Source organism: Chanos chanos, chromosome 9 (genome assembly GCF_902362185.1).
Source record: "Chanos chanos chromosome 9, fChaCha1.1, whole genome shotgun sequence".
NCBI lineage: Eukaryota > Metazoa > Chordata > Actinopteri > Gonorynchiformes > Chanidae > Chanos > Chanos chanos.
Genome location: NC_044503.1, coordinates 15235780 through 15258456, shown reverse-complemented (window position 1 = coordinate 15258456; position 22677 = coordinate 15235780). Strand labels below are relative to the sequence as shown.

Sequence of the window (22677 nt, the reverse complement as noted above, 5' to 3'; positions counted from 1 at the left end):
CACACAAACACACACATACACACACACAGGCAACATTAGAGTCAAGCACTGACAAAAGTTACATAAATGTATATAGCCACATTGACCTGACAGAATTCCAATACAGAATCCTGGATCTGTTGAACAGTGCAGCTAGAATATAATGCTATGGCAATATTTGTACTCTTGTGTTGTAATCATTTGTATCAACTTTTTACCAATTTGGGTTTCAACTTCGTATCAGTCTGGGTTTACAGTAAATTAAATGTACTTGTATTGTAAGTATCTGAGCTCTTTCATTAACATAGAAAATTACATTGAAATATTTTTTGTCATAATAAGAATATTATAATTTGTCAGTAAAGGCAGATTGACCAAACATCTGAAGAACATTTGTGATGTGTTGTCGTACTTGGTACTCCTGAGACGAGGCGAAGAGGGCGGAGCACACGAAACGCCCTCAGAGCTTTGACGTCAAAGCCACCGGGTTTCCCTCCAGCCTGAGCACCCCCATCCCCCTCTGTAGTTATCAACTCCAACACCACGCTGAACAACCTACACACGCACACACACGCATGCACGCACACACGCACACACACACACACACAGTCACAAAGGCACACACACACACAAACATAATGTTTGACACAGTTGTTCAGTAGCTGTGTATGGCAAAAGGCCAAGAATTTGACCTGTAGAGTATATGCCACTGAGAGTGTGAGGGTCACTAAATTACTGTGGTGTTTGTTTGTGGTATTAGTTTTCACTTTTACAACAAGTAGAAGATGGATACATTATGAAATCCACAGGGGAAAAAAAGACTAAACAATAAAAACAAGCAGACCAAAAACACACAACACCAGCTCAGATTCATACATATAATACCAGAGGTTACCATGATAATGTGCAATAAGAAGATTCAAGAAAATCCCTGCAGCATGATGACACCAGGCTCTATGTAGTTCAGACAGGGTACCCACATTTTATACAACTGGTTTGTTTTTCAATGTGATATGCATGTAAGGGACTCTAATGGCACAAAATCAAACAGCAAAATTACTGTGGTGTTCAAACTCTCATGATTAAGTCTCATGACAACATTTAATGTCACCATCATCTCTCCTCTTCAAAGTCAGTCGCACCTCAAATACAGTAAGACAATTTGTGTTTAGCCGTGTGCGTTTTATGTTAGTATCCGAGTGTTAGTGTGCATTTTGTGTTAGTATCTAAGTGTATGTGTGTATGTGTGTGTCTTGTGTTGGTGTGTATGTATGTGTATTTAGGTATATGTGTTTTCTGTTTTCTGCACGCGCACGCGCACACACACACACACACTCACACACGAGTGTTTTCATGCAAAGCATTTCATAATAGCTCATATGTAAGCTCTGTGCGTGTGTGTGTGTGTGTAGAGTCTGTTGTGAATATCAGCAGCCATCTCTCCAGCCCACTGTCCCAGTTCAATTTTATCACCTGATAACTCTGTGGTGGACTCAGAGGGCCTCTCTGTTTTGAGTTTGTGATGTTCTATTTCCCAAGGTCCTAACACAGAACACACTCGGTCCCCATGCATTCATGTTTGTGTGTGTGTGTGTGTGTGTGTGCGCGCGCACGCACATACAGAAACAGTCAATATCTACATATGTGTGTAGCAGCTGTCAGGGCATATGCTGAGTTTATCATCTGCGTATGCCCCACTGTGTGTGTGCTGTGCGTGTTTGTGTGTGTGTGTGTGTGTGTGTGTGTGTGTGCGTGTGTGTGTGTGTGTGTGTGTGTGTCTGAGTGATCAAGAAGACTGTGAGTGTGTGTGCACCCGTGCATGTGGGCCAACCACACGTGTGTGTGCGAGCATGCATGCATGTGTTGTGTGTGTGTGTGAGAGATTTTTCTAGTCTGACCTTAAACTGCCTTTTCTATTACTTTTTCCTCAATCTCTCAGACTGCAGGGGCAGGGCGTATGACACAGTGTGTCAGAGTCCTACTCTGACTACTTACAGCTATCTTTGGAACTTTGGAACACAACACATCTTCCAAATCAAATTTATTATAATTACTGAAATTACCGACACCTGTTTTGACTGGTGTCGGTGTCGGTTTTGAAGTTCTTATTGGTTAATTTGCTCTCTTTTGTCTGACACACATTTAAATACATGGAGGATTTGACTGAATGGAAGTGTCCTTGAGTTATGTGCCAAAGGGACGCCGATGGCTTGAGGCCGGGTGTGTTGTTGTGGTGACCGGATTTTGACATGTCAGGGTGATGAGAGACAGGGTGAGGTGACTGGAGTAGGAGGGGCAGGTTGTCTCTATAATAAGCAGGGATCAGCTTTTCCACACGAACAACACTGCAGTCAAATGCCCACATATAAAAGACAATGATTAAGTAATAACGGTCCAAAAGTGGATTTGAACACCAGAGGAGTACATTAGGACATGGTTAGGAAGTACTAGTCTGAATTTCATGTTTACGATTTGGTCCAGATGATGCATATCTACATGAGGCCTCTGGGTAAACCTTCAGTGTCATGTTATGATATATCTGCTATTTCACTAAAGGATGGAAAACATTTTTTTATGTCCTAAGATGCAGTTCGCCAGTGAAAACTAAGTCCCCAAAAGTGTAATGCAGTTCAAGGTTTAGGCTTTCAAACCAGTCCAATGTTTATTGAAAGTCAGAGCTTAAATGGATGGGGTGGTAACATGTTTACTAAATGTGTTTGTGTGTGTGTGTGTTTTCCTAAGGACATTCAGTCAACAGGTCCAAAGGAAGTTGATTTTTGAGAGAGCTACAGTACTCTATAGTGTGACACACTGCTGTGATGATTCTGACACTATGGTGACGAGTGCCTTATTCAGTGTTTCATTCCATCACTCTGTCAGCAGAAACTATGTACTGAACTAGCTAAGTCTAATGTGTGTGACTGTAAGAGAGATAAATGGACTTACCCCACTATTACTATAATAAAGTCCAGCATGTTCCAGCCATTCCTCACATATGAGTTCTGGTGCATTACGAGTCCGTAGGCGATGATCTTCAGAAAGGTCTCAATAGTGAAAATGATAAGGAAGGCATACTCAACAGTTTCCTGTCAGAGAGAGAAAGAGAGAGAGAGAGAGAGAGAGAAGGAGGATGTGTTCAGTATGTTTGTAATTTATTCTTACTCTATGGTGAATGTATTTTTTAACACAAAGAGGGAGAGAGGGTTACATTTTTTCATTAAACAGAGATACCAAAGAGCAGTGTCACACGCAGACATAAAATCCATTATTTACTAAAACAGTTAAAAATTAACGAGCCAACACCCTGTTCCCATTCTGTAACTTGTGGAATGTTGATAAAGACCATAATTATCAGCTACATAAACAGCATCTCCAAAACATCAGATGTGGCATAGCAACAGAGATAAGCAAAGAGATTTTCACCGATCATTTAGCATTAGTTCAGCAGTGACTATGCTTATTAGCAATACTGATAGTCTTTTAACAACAGAGAAAGAGAGAGAGAGAGACAGAAGAGAAAGAAATGCAGAGGGAAATACATAAAGAAAGAGAGAGAGAGAGAGAGAGAGAGATTTTCATTGATGGAGACCAGCTGACCACTCTGTATGAAGTGGGATTTGATCAGACAGTTGGAGCTGCAGTAACGGGGAGAGTCAGAGAGAGAGAGAGAGAGAGAGAGAGAGAGAGGAGAAAACGCTGCAGGTGACCGGATCCCGTGGCTTAGCCATGCCTGTCCAGTAAGAATAGCCACACTAAAGCTGGATGACTGCACCTAATCCCATTTGAACAATGAAAGTCTCTTTGTTAGACGTGTGCCAGGCGAGCCGTACGTGTGGCCGTGGAGTGAGAAGGCTATTACGTGGACCCAGGCCAATTTGAACGGGTGGGGTCAGTTTTCTGAGACTGGAGAATTCAGTGCGGAGGATGGCTACTGACCTTTGCCCTCGTCGGCTTTCTTGTGACCCTTCTGTACGTGTGCCTACTGACCAAACTCTATATGACCTCTGGCCCTTAGCTCCCTGAATAAGAACATCTCCAAAATGTCTGGAAAGACCTGATGCTGAGATCAAAGAGGCAGCAGCTGTGTTACTGTGGTAACAGATAACTCAGGAGAGTTCTGTAAATCAGGTATTGTTTGTGTTTTTGTTTTCTGTTCAAACATGATGTCCTCACTAGGGAACCAATCATTCCTTTAGACATCTATCTCAACATAACCTGCTGTAAAGTGTCCTTGGTGTCTACTGAAGAAGTAAAACAGTGTGGCTTAAGTCCTATGAAAACCACTGTGTCACAATGGAGAATACAAGACAGCTTTTCATGGGTTTGAGAATCCAGAGTCTAGTTTGAGAGACCAGGAGACTCCACTGATCAGACGGAGAGTGGTACAAGGTATGCAGAAAAAGCCCAGCTTAACTCTAAGCATATAAAAACAAAACAACACAAGCTAGAAAAAAAAAAAAAACAAATACAGAAAAAAATACAGAAAATAGGGCATGGTTTATCTCCTAAAAAAAACAAACAAAACAAAAACAAAAAAAAGTGTTTCCCATCTGCCGGTGAAACAAATTCAACACACACTCTCTTCTCGCTCTCTCTCTCTCTCGCTGTTTCTCTCTCTCTCTGTCCTCGTGTTGTGTAATCCTGCCGGTTACCGTGGCAACGCAGCGCGTTCTGGCTCCGTGTGTTTGGAATATGAGAGTGCATCCTTTTATTCATGTGGGCCCTTCAGATTGCACACTGATTCAGCACAGAGACCCTACGCTCCATTAAGTCACGCTGGGCAGCTGCTTCATCTGCTTTTGTGTTTTAACAGACCACTTTACACAACGCTCACAGACCGTAGCACGTCTGAGTCCTCACACAGGGTCAACTGTCCCAGACCAGTTGAGCCCAGACGGCACCAGCATGCTGGGACCGGGCTGCTGAGGTAGCTTTTTTTGGAGACGGAGGTTTTACACAGAGCCCTACAAACGGTCATGTTTCAAATGAGTGACAATGTCACTACGCACGTCCCCAATCACCAGATCTCCATTAGAATCTCTGAGGACTGCTAGCTTCATTGGGTGTTACCTAAGCTACCATTTAGTTAGCAAGTGTGAGTGCGAGAGTGCATGCTTGTGTGTGTGTGTGTGTGTGTGTATGTGAGAGAGAGAGAGAGAGAGTCGTGGGTGGGAGTATACGTATATCTGTTTATCTGTGTGTGCGAGTGTGTGTGTGTTGTGCTGAGGTCAAAGCTTGACAAAAATCAGAGCCTGGCAAAAGCTGATAAAGTAAATACATACAGACTCTCTGTAAGACATGAATAGAAATGTCCCCCCACCTCGACTTCACTTTACAATCCACCCCCACCTCCTTCTCTCTCTGTCTCTCTCTCTCTCTCTCTCTCTCTCAAAGCATCTGCCCATTGTGGGTGTCTGAATGGACACCTAAGCAGTAGTGTGTGTGCTCTGAGAAATGATGCTCTGAGGTATCTGTGTTTGTGTGTGTGTGTGTGTGGGAGAATGGTTGACACCTCTCTTTCTTTCTTTTCTTTCTGGAGGACAGCTGTATTTATGAGTGTGCTTACGCACCATGCTCAAACTAAGAGAACCTGCAGTGGACAGATTAGAGGAGACTATAAAGACAGGAGCAAAGCTAAACGAGAGAGAGAGAGGGGGGGGGAGAGAGAGAGAGAGAGAGAGAGAGAGAGAGAGAGTTGTAATTTCTGCTGTCACACACTTCCCTGGCTTTGAGTTCTACGACAGTGGACACAGTCCGTCATCTGTGAAGAATGGCACCAGGCACTGAATTAGTTTGCATGTGCATGTGTGTGTGTGTGTGTGTGTGTGTGTGTATGCATACCAATGTGATACTTAGAAACAATGTTTGGTGTTTTAGGAACACTTAGAGATGTTAATTGAGTTATATTTCTATTCAATTACAGCAAAGGTTCTCATTCTTTTTGGAATTTTCTAGTTGCTGAAAAGAAAAGTAAAGTAAAGAAAAGTAGAGAAAAGAAGCACTAAGATGTTATTCAAACTCAAACAGAAGAATTCTCTCTCATACCCCTTTGCTCTTCAGCCCTACAAACATTTGGGAGAAAACACCAACATCAAAACAACAGTTCGAAGAAATCCCGTAATGCGAGCCACAGACCCTCTGAAGTACACCAGGGGGCAGCAGTGAGCACCCGGCTAGTGAAAGTATAGTAGGTTTACATTAAAGTGCTGCAGATCAAGTTACATGATCCAATCTGCAAGCTGCAGTCCACATAATGAGTATAATCTGAGTGGAAATGCAATGGCTGGGAGAGAAAGCACGAGAGAGAGAGAGAGAGAGAATGAGATGAAAGAACGATTGAGCTGGAGAAAGATGGAGTCCTTTTAATCCCTCCTGTCATCCACTGCCCTACCCCCCCCCCCCCCCCCCCTTTCACTAGATCTACAGCACTGCTACAGTAAGAGCACAGACACACACTCACACGCACGCACATACACGTGCGCACGCATGCACATGTACACGCACACACATACACACACACAGCGTCTCATCCTGTTAAACTCACATTGTTAATACACTATTTCTGACACTTCTTTCCACAGCACCCGCTCATACATTCTCAGCTCAGAGAGAGAGAGAGAGAGAGAGGGAGAGAGAGAGAGAGAGAGCGAGAGAGAGAGAGGGAGGGAGAGAGAGAGAGAGAGAGAGAGAGAGGGAGGGAGAGAGAGAGAGAGAGAGAGAGAGAGAGAGAGAGGGAGGGAGGGAGAGAGAGAGAGAGATAGAGAGAGAGAAGGAGGGAGAGAGAGTCTATCATCTCTTTGTTTGTCTGTTTGTACACTTCTAAATGACACACATTAATTACACTATGCTTTTTCACAGTTCTTCTGGGGACGGTATTTTATCAGACAAGCTCTATGTGTTTTGACACATGCATTTTGAGAGAAGCCTCGTTTTGAATGGCAGTGCTGTAGAATTCCGCTCCCCTCTCATTGTCTATCAATCAATCAATCAATCAATCCATTAATCCATCAACAGTCAGGTAAAATGACACCCAGTCAACGACTGTGTGTTAATACAAGGTCTACATTATCTGCTCAGACAGTATATCTGTTTTCAGTGACTGTGGAGAATATGAGGTAAATATACTGTGGTTAGGGTTTTCCCCACAGGGAAGCAGTTCCTAGCTTCGACGTTCCCACTCGGCTCCGTTCGATCAGTGGGCGGTCCGGATCACGCATGAGCTGCTAAATGGAGCTGGAGCCAGAGCTGGGCCATGGGGCTGAAATTTACTGGTGTCACTGGCTCTTCTGAGGCTAATGGGAGCAGACAGATCTGATGCTGTTTGGATGCTCAAAGTGTCACTGACTGCCTGGATCACATGGTGCATACGTGTGCCCAAACGGTTTCTGTTCAACATGCCCATATCACTGAGACTAAAGCTGTCTATGGTGGAGTAGGTGGTGATTGTGTGTGTGTGCGTGTGTGTGTCTGACGTGCTGATAAGGATAGAAGTATCAAAGACAGAGACTCCCTCCCACACACACACACACCCCATACGTAAACATGTGTTCCCGCTCAGTTGTCACTGAAGTATTTGACAACTTGCATACACGCCTGTTTTTTTCTGAGAGAGAAAGAGAGAGAGAAGCTCTGTCCTGGTGGAGGCTCTTTGATGTTGGGCAGTGTCTGTCTGTGGGGATAATTAGTGCCCATTATCCGTGCTGTGATTGGTCTAATGACATTAATAGGAGCTGTAATGGTGGACTGTGTGCTGTGGTTACCAGCACAACAAATCAGAACAGTGAAAGCTTCACGTGTAACCTCAGTTCACTGTATACTTACACACACACACACACACACACACACACACACACACACACACAAAGAGACAGAGAGAGAGAGAGATATCCATCGATTCGAACATAAACAGTAGAAATAATCCTTCATTGGGGAAAAGGTGCACAGATATCGATACACTATTCAAACTTAACAAACACATGGCATGTAAGGCTTCAAACAACACAAGGACATGGGACTCTGCCAATGGCAGGCTGCGCTTCAGTGAATGGCTCTCCCTAGAGATCTGCCAGCTCAAACCACTCATGGGCAAATCCATTATCTAGAGCCAGCCTGAGACAGAGAATAGAAAACAGACTCAGATAAGAAAGTATCAAAGCCTTTTCTGTCCTCTGCCGCTGAACTCTGAGAGAGAAGACAGCACTTTGGCCAACTCTGGAGCAACAGTGCACTGTAAAGGCCGCGTTTAGGAATGAAAGACAGTTATTTGCCTGTCCTTCCCCATATAAAACTACAAGTGCTGAAAAGAGTTATTGAAACACTTTTAAAACAGGCTCACAATTTGAAATGACTAAATGAAAAGGATTTTGCATGTGTTTCACACTGATTTCAATAAGACCTATTTAACAACAGTTACTTTGATATACAAAGGCGTCTAAAACAGCAATATGGAAGATGTAAAAGATTTTGCAGGAGGTCTGTTAGTTGGTTAGTTAGTAAGTTGGTTAGTTAGTTAGTTAGTTAGTGAGTTGTTTGCTTAGTTAGTTAGTTAGTTAGTAAGTTAGTTAGTTGGTTAGTTAGTTTGTAGTTAGTGTGTAACTAACTGGTGCTTGAGCCTGGTGAGTCTGACTTTATTCTGTTCTGATATATAGACGGGTTGATGTTTGGAGAAGACCAGAGGACACGTTCAGCCTGTTCCCTACTCTTCCAGTGTGATGCTGGTTCTGGCAGCCACACATGTGGGAGTCATTCAGCTCAATAATTACTCTGCTTGGCAGAATCACAAGGAATACAAAACCGGTTTTGTATTCCTTGTTGCTAACATTTTGAGTCCAGTTGAGTGAATGGTGACCCTGTGTTACTGGTTCCCAGTGGCTCACTGGCTGGGGGAGCGTGACCTCACAGACCAGGGCCATTTCAGCACCATGGACAGCTCTGCACTCGCTACCACTTCACTTCAGTGTTTTTGTCCCAATGAGAACACAGCAAACACATTCAGTTCTTCACAGCTGTATTTAAATTGTGTTCCTTCACTCTCACCATTCAATCGTATCAACCACAAACAGCCCATGCAATATTACACTCCAAAAAGAGATATGTGTGTGTGTGTGTGTGTGCATGTGTGTGAGAGAGAGAGAGAAAGAAAGAAAGAAAGAAAGAAAGAAAGAAAGAAAGAAAGAAAGCAGAGTCACTGATTGCTTTGACAGCACTGTCATTGTCTCTGAGTGAATGACATGCTTAATAGCCCGACAACATTACTGAATAACCAGGCCATTCACACATATCCACAACACACACACACACACATATCAACACGAAACAAACAGAGAGGGAGAGGTAGGTGAGGAGTGACAGAATAAGAAAGAAAGATCTATCTTTTAAGTCTAAACACACACACACACACACACACACACACACACACACATACACACAGAGTGTCAAAGATAAGCCACAGCAGGCAGGATTTGACTTTGGCTCCAATAAGATAACCATGCTGGGGCGCATTCTCCTGTCCCCGCTGCATAAACCTGACTCTTTCCAAACTATGCCAGTATACAGCAACACCGAGAAATAACATAAACATACCTTCCCACACACTAACAAAGGGATCTCCACTCATACAAATATAGATACAGGACTGACACAATGAGAACGCAGCCAGCCATTGTACTACGGGACTCGGTACGAGTGAGGGTGAATTGAATGACTGTAATATGCAGGGAGAGTGATCCTAATGGAAGACATGAGAACTGACAGACCCTCACACAGACTGGGACGTGACTGTCGTCCCTAGCTCTGCTTTATTAACCAGATGCAAATGTGATAGCACTTAAGACAATTATTGTTACAACTGTCATTACGTCTTTATGTGTCACTTTATTTTAATGACTGAGGTCTTTACTTTTGTCTAGCCTGAATGTCTTCTGGTCCAATGTGTCTTATGATGTTTCTGTATCAGAACATACCGAGCGTTGTAGACATACATCTACTGACTCATAGCTTTTTAATCTGTATATTTATGAGAGCGAAGCACACAGTTTTGTATTCTTAATCTCTGGCTATTTTCACAATTAGTTAGTTTGCATATATTCAAATTACACCACCCAATAGTACCTTTACAATCCACTGGCGTGTAGCACAAAATTAACAATTAGGGAGGAAGAAGAAGAAGAAGAGAAGGAGGAAGAAGAAGAGGAAGAAGAAGAAGAAAATTAAAATATACTCAGTCAGTCTTCTTTTTTCTGTCACATACTATGTCTTCCTAGGGTTGCCATAAGCATTGGCGTCATGGTAACCAGGTGCTTTCAGTCAGGCTAGGCAACAGTTAGACTAGGACACATGAGGTAGCAAATCATCTCACAGTTAACAAAACACACACATCCCCTATATTTGATCCCAAAACACACACACACACACACACACACCCCTATTTGTGACTATACACACTTTTCTCTGGCTTATATTCTCATAACTGAATTCTATAAAGCCATACAGTATTTCGACATGAACTTTTGTCTGTATTTGTTAAATAATGAAAGGAGGAGAGGATCCTGGAAACACAAGGGTCCTTAAAGGAAAGTTAAACACTAAGCTAAGCATATAGTCACTGCAGTATAAAACCAGCCTCTTCAGTTCAAGTATCATCTACTTAAACACACACACACACACACACACACACAACATGCACCCATCAACACATATACCAGCCCACCTTAGCCAATGAGTCAGGCTGTTTGATTTGATTACGTGAGTATGACTAAGCTGAGGAAACCGAGGTTACAGGCAGGTGAACCCACTAAGAGGTTTTACTACAGACAAACAAATGAACAATCACACTGCACTGATAGCAGTGATAGCACTTTCAAATTAAAGTCTGTGTAATATGAAACATAAACTACTGTTTCTTTTACAGCACTGCACAACTGCGCAAGTACTAATTCACCACTAACTAACTTCACCATACTAACTAACTAACATACTAACTTCACCACACCACTACTACTGCACTAAATACCAATAACTTTACCGTTAGTCTTCCACAGTCCTACTACTGCACTAAATACCAATAACTTTACCGTTAGTCTTCCACAGTCCTACTACTAAATACCAATAACTTTACCGTTAATCTTCCACAGTCCTACTACTGCACTAAATACCAATAACTTTACCGCTAGTCTTCCACAGTCCTACTACTGCACTAAATACCAATAACTTCACCGTTAGTCTTCTACAGTCCTACTACTGCACTAAATACCAATAACTTCACCGTTAGTCTTCTACAGTCCTACTACTGCACTAAATACCAATAACTTCACCGTTAGTCTTCCACAGTCCTACTACTGCACTAAATACCAATAACTTTACCGTTAGTCTTCCACAGTCCTACTACTGCACTAAATACCAATAACTTTAGCGTTAGTCTTCCACAGTCCTATTACTAAATACCAATAACTCTACCGTTAATCTTCCACAGTCCTACTACTGCACTAAATACCAATAACTTTACCGTTAGTCTTCCACAGTCCTACTACTGCACTAAATACCAATAACTTTACCGTTAGTCTTCCACAGTCCTACTACTAAATACCAATAACTTTACCGTTAATCTTCCACAGTCCTACTACTGCACTAAATACCAATAACTTTACCGTTAGTCTTCCACAGTCCTACTACTGACTACCAATAACTTTACCGTTAGTCTTCTACAGTCCTACTACTGCACTAAATACCAATAACTTTAGCGTTAGTCTTCCACAGTCCTATTACTAAATACCAATAACTTCACCGTTAATCTTCCACAGTCCTACTACTGCACTAAATACCAATAACTTTACCGTTAGTCTTCCACAGTCCTACTACTGACTACCAATAACTTTACCGTTAGTCTTCCACAGTCCTACTACTGCACTAAATACCAATAACTTTAGCGTTAGTCTTCCACAGTCCTATTACTAAATACCAATAACTCTACCGTTAATCTTCCACAGTCCTACTACTGCACTAAATACCAATAACTTTACCGTTAGTCTTCCACAGTCCTACTACTGCACTAAATACCAATAACTTCACCGTTAGTCTTCCACAGTCCTACTACTGCACTAAATACCAATAACTTTACCGTTAGTCTTCCACAGTCCTACTACTGCACTAAATACCAATAACTTCACCGTTAGTCTTCTACAGTCCTACTACTGCACTAAATACCAATAACTTTACCGTTAGTCTTCCACAGTCCTACTACTGCACTAAATACCAATAACTTCACCGTTAGTCTTCCACAGTCCTACTACTGCACTAAATACCAATAACTTTACCGTTAGTCTTCCACAGTCCTACTACTGCACTAAATACCAATAACTTTACCGTTAGTCTTCCACAGTCCTACTACTGCACTAAATACCAATAACTTTACCGTTAGTCTTCCACAGTCCTACTACTAAATACCAATAACTTTACCGTTAATCTTCCACAGTCCTACTACTGCACTAAATACCAATAACTTTACCGTTAGTCTTCCACAGTCCTACTACTGACTACCAATAACTTTACCGTTAGTCTTCTACAGTCCTACTACTGCACTAAATACCAATAACTTTAGCGTTAGTCTTCCACAGTCCTATTACTAAATACCAATAACTTCACCGTTAATCTTCCACAGTCCTACTACTGCACTAAATACCAATAACTTTACCGTTAGTCTTCCACAGTCCTACTACTGACTACCAATAACTTTACCGTTAGTCTTCCACAGTCCTACTACTGCACTAAATACCAATAACTTTAGCGTTAGTCTTCCACAGTCCTATTACTAAATACCAATAACTCTACCGTTAATCTTCCACAGTCCTACTACTGCACTAAATACCAATAACTTTACCGTTAGTCTTCCACAGTCCTACTACTGCACTAAATACCAATAACTTCACCGTTAGTCTTCCACAGTCCTACTACTGCACTAAATACCAATAACTTTACCGTTAGTCTTCCACAGTCCTACTACTGCACTAAATACCAATAACTTCACCGTTAGTCTTCTACAGTCCTACTACTGCACTAAATACCAATAACTTTACCGTTAGTCTTCCACAGTCCTACTACTGCACTAAATACCAATAACTTCACCGTTAGTCTTCCACAGTCCTACTACTGCACTAGATACCAATAACTTTACCGTTAGTCTTCCACAGTCCTACTACTGCACTAAATACCAATAACTTCACCGTTAGTCTTCCACAGTCCTACTACTGCACTAAATACCAATAACTTCACCGTTAGTCTTCCACAGTCCTACTACTGCACTAAATACCAATAACTTCACCGTTAGTCTTCCACAGTCCTACTACTGCACTAAATATCAATAACTCTACCGTTAGTCTTCCACAGTCCTACTGGTGCTACAACTTTACTGCTACCAGCACCACCAAGACAAGTACTGTTTCTATGATTTTTTCTACTGTTAATTACAATTTATTATTTCATATCTTTGTGTGTGAGACAGAGAGAGAGAAGAAAGAAGAAAGAAAGAAAGAAAGAAAGAACAATATACAGCACACATATCCTAAACAAAACACATATATCAACACCAAACAAAGAGACAGATTAGACACATTCTATATCTATGTCTAATCAGTTTCTATTTTCCCCTCATTCTATGCCCAGTATTACAGCACATTATGGTAATGTGAAATGATAAGGTTACTTCACAGAGATAAGTTGGACGCATGGCTTCTCGCTAATGATGGTGGAAACTACTGAAGAGGATCAGTCTCCTTTTCAAAACGTGGCAGAACAGATCACTGCTGCAGTCTTTTGACAGATCATCAGTGCATGCTGGTGTCCAGCTCCTTTTGTCTCTGCTAAGAGAGCGGCTGAGCACAGACAGAGCTTAAGGTTTGCTATGAGAGACTCTCATTCACAGCTCAGAGGGATCTGTAATATTTTCAATGCTTCATTTTTAGACTTCTTTCAGTTGTCTTCCCCTCCAAAGTACAGATTAAACACTCTCACTTTTTCTGGGTTTTTTTTGGTGGGGGGGGGTGTTCATATGAACTATCTTCACTGATGAATTATTTTCAGGTGATGTTTGTATGAATTATTTTCACTGCTTCTAAAGATAGAAAGTATTTCAAAGTTTTAAAAAGACAGACAGACAGATAAAGAGAGAGAGAGACAGAGAGAGAATGAGAACATGTGTGTGTGTGCGTGTGTGTTCGCACATGCGTGTGTGTTTTATTTTCTCTGCTCATCCTTTCAGCAGACAGAGGGACAATGTGTTCCAGCGTAGTCACTCCCATGTGACTGTTGTGTTGCTCACTATCCAAGGACAGGAAAAAGTCAAACTTTCATATCGCCGCTCATGTGTTTAAAATGCAGCCAGGGAGCAGTCAGCTATCTCTCCGTGCCTAAAAAACTTCTGTTCTCTTAAATATCATCAGTCAAAATTCAAAGCGATCTTTTCACGTCTTTTTCACGAGACAGCTGCATCAGTCCCAAGTTACTAGGAATTTCATCTGTGTAACTCGGATTAAACTCTGTAACCAGGCTCTAGGCTGAGGAGGTAAGGTTTAAGTGTTATGAGCACACACAGGGGACTGTGGGCAAATCATGGTGCATGTTATGGCAAAATCCACCTTTATGGGATCTTGACACAGACCTGTCCAGACACACTTAAACTGCCCAAACCGGGAGGTCCTGGAAATATGCATTTGAAAATGCCATTTGCTACCAGAAGCCTGGTAAAGCTCATGAGGATCCCTGACAAAAGCCCTCACAATGTCAGCAAGTTTCTAGTTTACTTAAAAAAAAAAAAAAAAGAGAGAGAGACAAGACAAGACAAAAGAACTAACAGCTGCAAATCGTCGACACTAAAACCAGTCACATCAAAGGCACAGCCAGTGTGGGAAAAGATAGTTATTTTTCCCACTGTACAACTGAAACCTTACTGCACTAGCAGACACACACCTCAGAAGATGCCGGACTGTACACATTAAATGGTCTCTTATATGCTGTATTCTGCTGTAAAATCATTACCATAACTTGAGGCCCCAGAACAGGGTACATAACTCTAGAGCAACATGTTTACTATCATTTGAAAGCTAAATTCATGGTGGAGAGCACAGGATGGGTCCTTTGGACATAATGCCATTTTTTAAAGGATTTTGCTGATTCACAAATGCCAGAAATTCAAGCAAGAGCGAGCACCAGGACAGCTTCTCCTACTTTTCAAACAGGCCCACATTTCCCTCAGATAAACATCCAAGAACAGAAACACACTTTGTATGTTCTGGAGGTTGTGGTCGCTGAAGATTATGGCACAAAAAACTCTGCTCTGAGTGAATCTGGTGTTTCTCTCCATTCATAAGCTTATCTATTCCCCCACAGACCTCAGGCAGAGAGGACCACGCAGTTTACTTTTAGTACTAGATGTTAGTATTTTGGAGCTAAACTTACAGTTCCAAATCAACCTCAAACAGTGCTACAACTAAGTCACTGGAACACACTGCCTTAACCACCGAGGGACCTTAGAGGACCCTATTCTCTCATCGTAACCCTGAGAGATTTGGAGCTGAACCCCTTAATCTTCCCCTGGTCGGAAGACACAGGCTCCACCTATCATGTATGAGAGCAGAGCTATGTCTTAACCAGCCTTTCTCCATTTGTAGAGCCACTGATTTAGTTCGTCTGATGACTATTTTCAGACTATACTTTCCCTTTAGACAGTACAGAGTCACAACTTAGAGACTTATAATACACAGCAGCATTAACACAATAAATTTAATCACAACAGAGATTACTTCTGTTCCGTCCTGTTATAATTCTGTCATCCTCGTAAGCCCGTCTCAAAGTCTGCTGGACGACTTGTGCTTCTTAAACCGATGCCGATATATAGTTCCATTGTTTACCTCAATTCACCACTTGCATTTGCTACTTTTATAGGTATTAAAAAGATTCTGAGGATGTAAGAACGAGCTGGCGGAGGCGGGGCTGGTGGGTGGGGTGATTTACAGCACTATTACGTTTTAATTAAATGACAATATTGTCACTGATGAAGAAGAGAACAGCCTCGGAGACATTTTATTTCATCATTGGAACACTTTATGACATCATCATGTTACTCTCACCATTCAGATTCGCTTATCAACAGGTGTCACTCGTTTGTACAGTTCACACCAATAAAGATGGCATTACCGTAGTAGTCACTGTCACACAATTACTCCACCTACAACATGTGTGTTGTCTTTACACCTGAGCAAAATGGACGCTCATTCCAGGAAAGGACTGAAATGACAATATTTTATCAAACAGTCAAAACCAAGAGTATAGTGTCGCCCATTACTAAGCCTGTTACAGCCTGTGCACTACCAACAGCTTTGATTTTATACAAAAGTTGAACAACTTGAACCAAATCATTCTGTTTTAAGACTTTACACGCGACTTTTTTTAGTGTCATGGTGCTTGACATCTGTAAAACAAAAACACCATCGTCAATCAGAACCTTCAGCAATGTAGACGCAACCAGTCAGTGGCCAGCCCCTCTCCACATCAATATCCAATAGCCGACAGTTGCAATTTTTACCATATTGGTGAGAAGTGACAAGCGGCCTAAAATCTGATGTATCCCTAACTCACACTGACTCATATCTGAACTGCAAGGTTGTGAAGCTGACTGCATGAGAACAGCCAGATGTAAAGTACAAAACAGAGAATTTGATGACCGACAAATATGGGGCCATGACCTATCAAATGCATTGAAAATCTATGCAATGCGGTTCCTGGGTTTCACTGACAGAACAAACTTTTGTCTGGGTGGCTTGTATGCTGTTCTGTTGTTGTTCGTGTAGAGAATCTGGGAGCGTGAGAACACTGCCATTTAGCACAGAGATGAGTGAGATCTTGTCTTTGCAGTGAGATGACAGCGGAAAAGTCCAAGTTTCAAGGGTGTGACTGAGAACACACACACACACACACACACACACCATAATAGCAGACCAACGTACAGATGGACCAGTGGATGGATGGATCAATACACCTATGAAAGGATGGTCAAGATGAGTCAAAAAACCAAACAAAAGGATGGAAAACCTGACAATGAATAAACAGCAAGATGGGATGATGGATGGATGAATAGACAAAATGATGCGACAGGAAAAGGGACTTTGTGAAAAAAGGACAAGGTGGACAGAGCAGACCAGATGAATGCAGTGATGGAAAGATGAAGGGACAGATACACAGGATAACAAGTTAACGGTTAGATGAGCCCTCCTGCAGAATAAGAGGTTACAGCCAGTTGGCTAGTCAGACAGGGTCACGTTAATATCTAATCTGGCATATGAAAGAGCAGATTAAAACGATAGAGAGACCAAAGTACCCAGCCTATTTACAAACCACTCTTACTGCAGAATGATCCTATGGTGCTTCCGGTTTATGAACATGTCTGGCAAACCCTGTCAAATGCCTGATGAGTTCATGAGCCCTGTGCTTACCTTGATAATATGGCTCCACATAATCAAATGCTAATATTTTAGATATAATATGCACAGTAGTGGGTATGGACACATGCAAGCAGTTATGATCTGAGAAATGAAACGTGTCTACAAAAACACACACGCACGCGCACGCACACACACGCGTGCACACACACACACACACACACTGCATTTTGAGCAGCCTGCGACTTTCAAGGTCCACTGCTGACATTTCACTCAGGTTAAACACACACGCACACACACACACACACACACACACACAGATACACACACACACCTACCTGGCTGACAAACTGATACTTACATCTCACAACTCCAGATACATTCACAACACACGTGATGGCAATCTGTTGACATTTCCTCTAATACACACACACATACACACACACACACGCCATCAGTGTGACATCTCTCTGATGTCTCACACACGACCCAAAACACACGCTGCAGGCGTGATGGAAATATGGGGCTAATGGTGTGCGGAAATCAGGCACAGTGGAGGAGAAGAGGGGCTTTTAGACAAACACAAAAACAGGCTTTTAGCATATTTAGCCCCTCAACTGTTAGCCTCAAAGCTGCTTTATTTTTTAAGCTGACAAATCTGGCCCGTTTAAACTCTCTACTCCATTTTTATTTTTTTACTTGGGCACTTGCTGAATAATGAATGTGTTTATTGGGCAGGTAAAAGAAAAAAAAAAAACTTTACCACAGAAATCTTAGCAATCGTGTTAATTTAATTTGTTTTGACCTTTATTTTTACACTGTGTTTGATACTGACGTTTTTCTCAATTGCTTTGATGAGTACCAAACCTTTGATGCATCTTTAAAATGTATTCACAGTGCAAACAAAAAAAAAAATGAATAAACAAATAACGCAGAAGAGTAAACAAGCAACATATGCCCATGATGCCAGTAAAGAAAGCCTTCACTTTTCTTTCGATTTTTTTTGTTTGTTTTTTGTTTTTTGAAAGTAAACATGAACGATTCAAAATCAAAAGTACCTGATGACACATCAATAAGACACAGACTCTTGACACATGTGAATATATCTGTATCATATCACTGCATAATAATTAGATCACTCCGTGAACATTAGCACAAAATACAAAATATATTTCAGAGGACAATTTACTCTCAGAGTGTAAACAGAATTACGTCAGAGTAACTGTGTAGTTGCATGCTGTAATTCAGAGACAGAGGAAAACACACCATCTCTCTCTATGCTTGTATTAACTTTATACTGTAGCATATCTATGCTGATAAATGAACCACAGGTTCACCAGGGCAGGCATTAGGCACAACATGTTTGTTGAGAATACACAGTGCATTTGAGAACTTCTTACTGTAATCCCATGTCTGCCTTTTCAAAGGCAATCAATCAGTGAAGAACAGTTTCATTCATCTATCGGAGCGACAGTGATCTGATCACCTTGATGTAACCTGGCCTTCTGATAAACACTATTAGCTCAACATATCAGTTCAGCAGACTCTACCACAATGTCTCAGACCATGTTGTGTGAAACACAAACCACAGAACTCACTTAGCACGCTGTTGCTCTTGGTTATTGTTGCTCTGTGATGAGGAAGAGAGAGGTATAGATGAAAGAGAATATGGGATCAAAGCTGAAGAGAAAAAAAAAAAGTGGTTTGTGGTTTTGGACATTCCATTAAGGCAATAAAACTGCATTTACAGTCAATTTTGGCAATTACGTTGAGGTCTTTGTATCAAGCACTTTGATACCTAGACACTTGTGTCCTGAAAACTGTGTCAAAGAAATAGAGCAGTCCCTAGCTATGTTATCCTACCACTCCCCCACTCCAGGAGCAAGAGCAATACAGAATATTACACCAATAAGGACGAATCTAGTACTGAATGAGTACAAGTAAAGTGGATGTTTTCCCACATTGCTAATCACCAGGACTCTCCAGTTTTTGGGCAATTCTGACAGAATTCTCAACGTTCATTCAACGCAAATGAATAACAGAAATATTGCACACTATTCATATACTATGGTCCTCTTATTAACATATAAAATTTTACATGGGCTTGCGCCTTCCTACATGTCTGACTTAATTACACCCTATAACTGACCTCGCACCCTTCGCTCTCAAGATTCTGGACTATTAGTCATTCCAAGAGTTAAAAAGAAGCCCGCTCGCAACCGAGCCTTTACCTACTGCTCTCCCTTCCTCTGGAATGGTTTACCTACAGAAGTTACTCAATACCCTTAAAACGAGACTTATCTATTTTCTCGAACTTATGCATAATATAATTTTGATTTGACTTTGTTATAGACATGTAAAGCCCTTTGAGACTATAAATGGTGATATTGGGCTCTAAATAAACAAACTATTATTATTATTATTATTATTATTATTATTATTATTATTATTATTATTCAAACAAGTGATACTGAAACAAATTGCTAAAGAAATCTGAAAAAAAGCATAAAAATTAAACAAAGACAGGACCCGGAGTTAGAGTTGTTGCCACAGCTAACTATAATCAGGAAGCTGAGTGTGTTTGGGATGGAACAGGAACAGCCTGTACAGAGCTGAGAGAGAAGACATGAAGACAGGACTGTTCAGGATGTTTGGACCAGCAACACGTGACAGACGGTGAGGACTTTACATTGTCTAACCTTTCTCCACTCAGAGTCCACAATGAGGCTTCGTTACAGAGCAGCTTGTGTATTTTAAAGTCAGAGTCAGGAGAGTTCTTGCCCTGTAAGACAAACTGCACACAGACGCAGTGGGTTGATCTGCTGGCTCCAGCGTGGGCTTCCACACAGAGAAGATGTGTTACTTCCGCTCAGCACAGCCTGCGGGCAGGTCGCGCTGTGTTTCACACTGCATAATGCATATGGGGAGGCTACTCTCCCTGGTAATTGGAAATATATCTTAAAAGACAGTTTGTGTATGTGTGTGTGTGTGTGTGTGTGTGTGTTTGTGCATGTGTGATGTGGGTGGATGTGTGTGTGAGTGCATGTGTGTGGCCTGCAATAGCATGCAAGTGCAAGTAAGTGTGTGTGTGCACAGGTGTGTGTGTATGTGTCTGTGTGTGTTTATGTGTATGTGGGTATAATGTGTGTGTATGTGTGTATGGTGTGTGTACGTGTGTGTGTGTGTGTGTGTGTGTGTGTTTGATTTCAGCATGTGGTGAGTATATGTGTGCTTAGTATTTCTAATGATGAGATTTGACCTTGCTGATGCAAGGCACCCACACTGAAGGCCCACACGCGCCATCTCTGAGCAGCTGAGCTCTCTGGCACTGAAACACATGCGCGCGCGTGTGCGGGCACACAGACACACACACACACACACACACACACACACACACAAACATGGAACAACGCTGACATTACTGGCCTCCCCAGCGGAGGAAGGCCAAAAACAAACTTTATACCAATGACAAATTAGAACATCTGTCTGTCTCTATATCCATCTTATTACCCTGATCGTCATGTCAGCTTCACAACAAAATACTAACTAACTGACTGATAACTAACTGATGCCACTTTGGTCTCTCCTCTGTGTGCGAAAGTCTCTCACAACCACAATACTATGGTCTCCCCTCTATGTTTGGAGCTTTTTTACAGACACATTGCTATAGGCTCTCCTCTGCATTTGTGTGGGAAAAAAAAAGAATTTCTGGTCTTACCCAATACTTCACCCCTCATACTCTAACCAGAAAACTGCAACTTCATTCTCTCCTCTGAAGTACACTACACACTCGTCATTCTGCCCCCCACCTTGTTATCAGATGCACATGTAAAAGTTCTGGGACCATATTATTCACAGAAATGTACGAGTGAACTGAACTGTAGATTAATTTAAAAACATTCAAAGAGTGTTCAGCCAAGCTTTTCAGCCTTTCTCACCTCTGCACTCTTCAGTTTTCTTTTTATTGTGTTTCGTCATTCTTATTATTTTATTTGACTTTATTTTTTACAGTGTTCTCTGTGTCCTTGCAGGGCACTTTGAAATTAAAATTTCCTTTTTCTTCTTTTGTTCTTCCTCCTCTTCTTTTCATTATGCCTGTTCACCTGCAGTTTTCTCATGATGTTCTAGTCACCCCTCTGTTTGGAGTTCTGTCTAGTTTCCTGTGAATTTTCCTTGCTCTAAGAGAGTTTGACTTGTACATCCATACTTTGTTGTTGACCTAGCTGTCCTATCTGCCAACCTAACTGGTCAGAGACCTAAGTAATGTACATGAATACCACCTCATTTGCATTGTCTGCTGTGACTGGCTATATGCTGGGATTTGTGAAGGAGGTTACATACCTGGGCTTAAAACGAAGATGAGGAAAATACAGTCGGTACCCCTCCCCAAACCCCATCACCCCATCTCATCTGATCAGACCAGAGGTGCACATGAGCCAGAAAACAAATTTCCAGATCCACATATATGCGTGTGTGTGTGTGTGTATATATATGCCCCCCCCCCCCCCACACACACACACACACACACACAATAGTAAAACACACTAATAGTTAACACATCTGTCAGCGTCTCAGGAAAAGGCGAATTTCACTGCTGGGGTGTACACTGACAATGAGGCAGTACTGGACCCCCAGAGCTGCCCTTGCTGGACACCACCAGCCCGGAGAAAACCAAGGAGGTCAAAGACACCATTCCCAGATTGTGACATGATGCTAAGGGACAGGGGTGAACAGGCCCGAATCTCTCTGTTGTAAAAACACTGTACACAGCATACAGTACTGAGTGTCTGTGTTATACTCAGTGAGTAAATCAGAGTATCTGAGTTACATATAGTGAACAGGGTTGAGTCTCTGTGCTATAAAGGAGCTGTGTGTGGTGAATTGCACTGTCTCTGTGTTATATGCAGTGAAACAGGGCTGAGTGTCTGTGTTATACGCAGTGAAACAGGGCTGAGTGTCTGTGTTATATGCAGTGAAACAGGGCTGAGTGTCTGTGTTATACGCAGTGAAACAGGGCTGAGTGTCTGTGTTATACGCAGTGAAACAGGGCTGAGTGTCTGTGTTATACGCAGTGAAACAGGGCTGAGTGTCTGTGTTATATGCAGTGAAACAGGGCTGAGTGTCTGTGTTATATGCAGTGAAACAGGGCTGAGTGTCTGTGTTATATGCAGTGAAACAGGGTTGAGTCTCTGTGTTATATGCAGTGAAACAGGGCTGAGTGTCTGTGTTATATGCAATGAAACAGGGCTGAGTGTCTGTGTTATATGCAGTG

At 41.8% G+C, this 22677-nt stretch overlaps 1 protein-coding gene across 1 annotated transcript in view; it reads right to left on the bottom strand.

Moving 5' to 3' along the window:
* Positions 1 to 22677, bottom strand: part of cacna1db (calcium channel, voltage-dependent, L type, alpha 1D subunit, b) — a 67316-nt gene that overhangs the window by 39647 nt on the left and 4992 nt on the right. The window contains exons 3-4 of the mRNA XM_030783997.1: positions 2926 to 3065; positions 392 to 534 (exon numbers count right to left, since the gene is read on the bottom strand). Of these exons, the coding sequence (XP_030639857.1) occupies positions 392 to 534; positions 2926 to 3065 (283 nt within the window). The remainder of the gene's footprint in view (positions 1 to 391; positions 535 to 2925; positions 3066 to 22677) is intronic.